Genomic DNA, 3,985 nt, shown 5'->3' with positions numbered 1-3,985 from the left:
CTCAATGTTTGGTGACAACATGCTGATAGCTTGACACTGGCATGGTGGGAGTACCTACCCCTTGAAAATCAGAAAACACTATAAATCAGTCTGTCCCTGCCTCCAAGAACACTGTTTAGTACATTTTTATGAGACCACTCGACTACAGTTCTTATTCCCAAGTTTAAGTCTCTAGTCTGGGCTCATACAGTTATCGGTGACATCGTCAATGTCTTGTAGACATCTCAGATTTAACATGTCTAAAATAAAATGCCTGATTTTTGCTTCCCAAATGGATTTTCCCTATTGTCTTCTCACTTTATTAAATGACCACTTCACATTTATTTACAAGCTAAAAGCTTTGGGTCATCTTTGACATCTCCCCTTCTTTCATGTCTAAATTAATTTGTCAATTAATCTGTAAAAAAAATCAAACCACTACCATACTAATGCAGACCACTTTAAACTCATACGTGAAGATAGAAAAAGCCTCCTGCCTTCTCAGAGCAGCCAGATTTATCTTCCTCCCAAATGTTCTAATGGCTTCTCTTGTCACCACAAATAACCCCAAAGTCCTCACCATGATATGAAAGACAATATGGGATCTGGTTCTCCTGTTATCTCTATGGCCTTCTTTCTATTCCCTAAAAATATCAAGCATGTTTCAACCTCAGGTCTTGCCACTCTCTCTGCATGAAATTCCTTTCTTCCCCATACCGTAATGGCTCAGGCCTTTACTTTTTTTAGGGTGTTGCAGACACATCTCCTTATCAGAGAGGTCTTTCCGGACCACTGTATGAAGGATAGCAATACGGCAACATAATTTTCTAGGCTGTAATCCCAATTTATTTCTCTTCACTGCATTTATCAACCTAATACATTATATATTGATTTACTCACTTATTGTCTGTCCTCTCTGGAATAAAATCTCCGAGAAGATATTTTGTTGCGCTCACTAATGCATTTCTAGTACCCAAGAAAGTGTTTGGTATACAGTTGAATATTCAGTAAGTATCTGTGTTAGGAATAAATGTTATCAATATGTATATATACACACAGGGAAATATTTTGAAGCCATGTTATAAAACGATTACTAGTAGGTTCTTGGATTATGGGGAATTTTTTTCTTCTTCTATAAGTTTTGTAGTTCCTTCTGAATTTTAACAAAGTAGATTAAAACAACAAACCTGTGAACAATGTTTGAACAACAAGGACAAGAGGGCAGAGATCTAACAAATTTTACTGAAAATAGCCTCTATATTACTTTCTAGATCTGAATTATAATAATTTTCATCAAACGTTCTTTCTCCCTTTTCTTGCTGTTCACCTTTATTTTCCTCTATGTTTTTTCTTATGTTAAAGCTCAGAGCTCACAGGGCTAGCAGGTAGAGTGGTGGTTAAAGTCACTAGACTCCCACATGGCCAACTGCAGTTCGAGTCCTGGACCTGGCGGCTTCCTTTTTCTTTTCCTTTTTTTTTCTCTCTCTCTCTGTGTCCCTTTACGGTCAAATTAAAATAAACAAACAAACAAATAAAGTTAAAAAAAAACAATTCTTTAAAAAAAAAGTTCAAAGCTCACATTAGACCTATGTGAGAATTTATTAAAAAACTGGTGGATGAAATAGTATGGCACCATTCTGTTTTTTATATTTTCCTACTTCAAATCCTTTATGTGAAACTCTTCTGGGAATCTGGAAAGAATGATCAGACATTACTAGCTATCTTCTTGTGTTTTAAGACATCCATGAAAACATAATTTATGGAGCAAGCTTAGCAGATTCTGCAATGTGTCATAGTCCTGGTAATACACAAAATCCTCCTCTACCTGAACTTCGGGGAGTTACAACATCACTCAGCTGACGTTACTGCACATCTCTCGGCAATGTTCCCATTCCTCCCAGCCTACTGCTTCTCCAATGATGTGATTCTCCTGTAGTTCTAGCCTGTTATACTGCTCTAGAGTGGGAGTCACCAGAACTTCCTCTGGCCCACAGTGCACACTACTGGTTGCATCTAAGACAGACTTCTGGGGCACAAGAAATCTCAGAAGATCCTTTGACTGGGAGTTGGTGGGGGTAGAGAGTGGGGGCTTGAGGCTAGAAATGAGGTCAGGAGAATTAAAATAGAGGCATCAAGAAATGACAACTTTATGGATAGTGAGGTCCATACGGACAAATGCTGTAATGCTTCTATGGGTTGGGTTGTTTAAATCTGTAACAGAAGCCAATTCCTTTACATTATCCCAAAGGCCTTTTCTGGCTGACATTGTTGATTCTCATTTGAATACTGTTTGGGACCGCACAGGGATACAGGCATATGCAAACCAGGTAGAAGTCAGAGCAAAATAGAGACGTTCCTTTTGGCTTTACATTCCCAGAAAAGTCCTAGTGGTTTTCCCTGATCTAAGAGTGGATGGGCTCCTGACTGGAAGATACCCTACTGGCTGAGACTGCCTGAGACCCCCAGACCCAATGTAGTTTTTAATGTTGTGTCTCTTCTTTCTGCCTAATCTTTCTAGGATGTGTAAGTAGTGAACTGATTTGATAAGAGCAATCAATTTCAGGAGAATCCTTTATATTTCCTAAAGATTTGTTCTTTTCCCTCTTTTTCCTCCCTCTGTTTCCACAATGGTTATTGGCTCTTTGATAAGGAGCGAGCCCACTCAGCTCTCAGGATTCCCACTTACCTTTGCTTCTGCCTCCAGGACTTCTCTCATACGTCACACAGTCTGCAGATCAGCCCACATCCTCAATTTAGCTCCATAAGCAGACACTCCAATGACAAAGCCATGTAACCAACCCTCCAGACACTTACTGGAACAATGCCGAAACTCAAAGCGGATGTGTGCACCCCTGAATTTATCCACAGGAATAGGAAGTTTCAGCAGTTCGGACCACCTGGGACTGTTGTTATGATAGAGCACGAATGAATGGTACTCGCTAGCTGGTGGCTCTCCAGAGCCAAAGGAGATAAAATCCTAACAAAAAAACACATAGAGGATAAAGAAAGACTCACTGAAAGATTCTTTTGAAAGAAGCAAAGCAATCACTTTGCTTGCTCTGCCTGCTCATCAAATAGCATTTTATGTGAAATCACCTCCTTGTCCTCTGCAGTGCCATCTCCAAACTTGCTTCTGCCTACTGGGGTGTGCATTTAATTCTGCTGCTGCTCTCCCAGGGCCTATATGCCAAGGGCTGACCTCAGTGACACACGTAAGATGGGTAACTGCATGTCTCCTTTGAAATCCAACCAGATGGCAACATCCCCAGTGTGTGACGCCACCAGCCTGTTCTGTGCCTCAGTGGGTGAGTTACAAACTCTGAGGCCAGCCCTTGTACTTGAATAGCAGTTGTGATCATGAAGAGGCTCACTTGGTTTTTTGTTTTATTTTTAAAATTTTAAATTTATTTACATTCATTCACTGTATATCCTTACAGTATACAAAATGAGATTTTCCATCCAGAATACATTGTATGTTGGTTCAACCAAGGATATTACCATACGAGTTATCATCAACAAATGATTTTCCATTTCTTAAGGAACCTACTGTTATCATCCTAGTTAGTAAATACCCCAGTCTTCATATCCTGTTTCTGTCAAAATGAAAACACATAGAATTGTATATAATATTTTTTCCTTAACCAATTGCCAAAGAAAAAGCATTCATCTTCCAAACTATGACCACTGAAAGGGAAAAAACAAAATGGCACAAAAAATACTGCATTTAAGGAAGAGCCGTTATAATTAAAGTGTTGACCCAATTAAGTAAACAAAAAGCCTTTTGCTTTTCTAATTTTTTCCTGAGAGTTTTAATGAATTAAACAAAAATGAAAACTACACAGTAGTGAAGAAAAATAAGATAGAAAATATTGCCCATCAGAAATTAATCATATTAACGATAATGCCAAAAGTTATGCAGAACTGTTTTACTGATAAATATCCATGATTAACATACCTTTAAGGTCTGGCCACTACTGTCTACAATGAACATTGTAACTTCCACATT

General features: G+C 38.7%; 1 protein-coding gene across 1 annotated transcript in view; it reads right to left on the bottom strand.

Moving 5' to 3' along the window:
- The window catches only part of LOC106734949 (dedicator of cytokinesis protein 4), a gene marked incomplete in the record, with an annotated part of 360,446 nt that overhangs the window by 17,503 nt on the left and 338,958 nt on the right, over nucleotides 1-3,985 (bottom strand). The window contains 1 exon segment of the mRNA XM_014588158.2: nucleotides 2,794-2,956. Within this exon segment, the coding sequence (XP_014443644.1) occupies nucleotides 2,794-2,956 (163 nt within the window).

The sequence above is a fragment of the Tupaia chinensis genome, unplaced genomic scaffold, assembly GCF_000334495.1.
Source record: "Tupaia chinensis unplaced genomic scaffold, TupChi_1.0 Scaffold000262_1, whole genome shotgun sequence".
NCBI lineage: Eukaryota > Metazoa > Chordata > Mammalia > Scandentia > Tupaiidae > Tupaia > Tupaia belangeri.
Note: the sequence above shows the minus strand (reverse complement) of the source record. Positions and strands in the feature narration are given on the sequence as shown.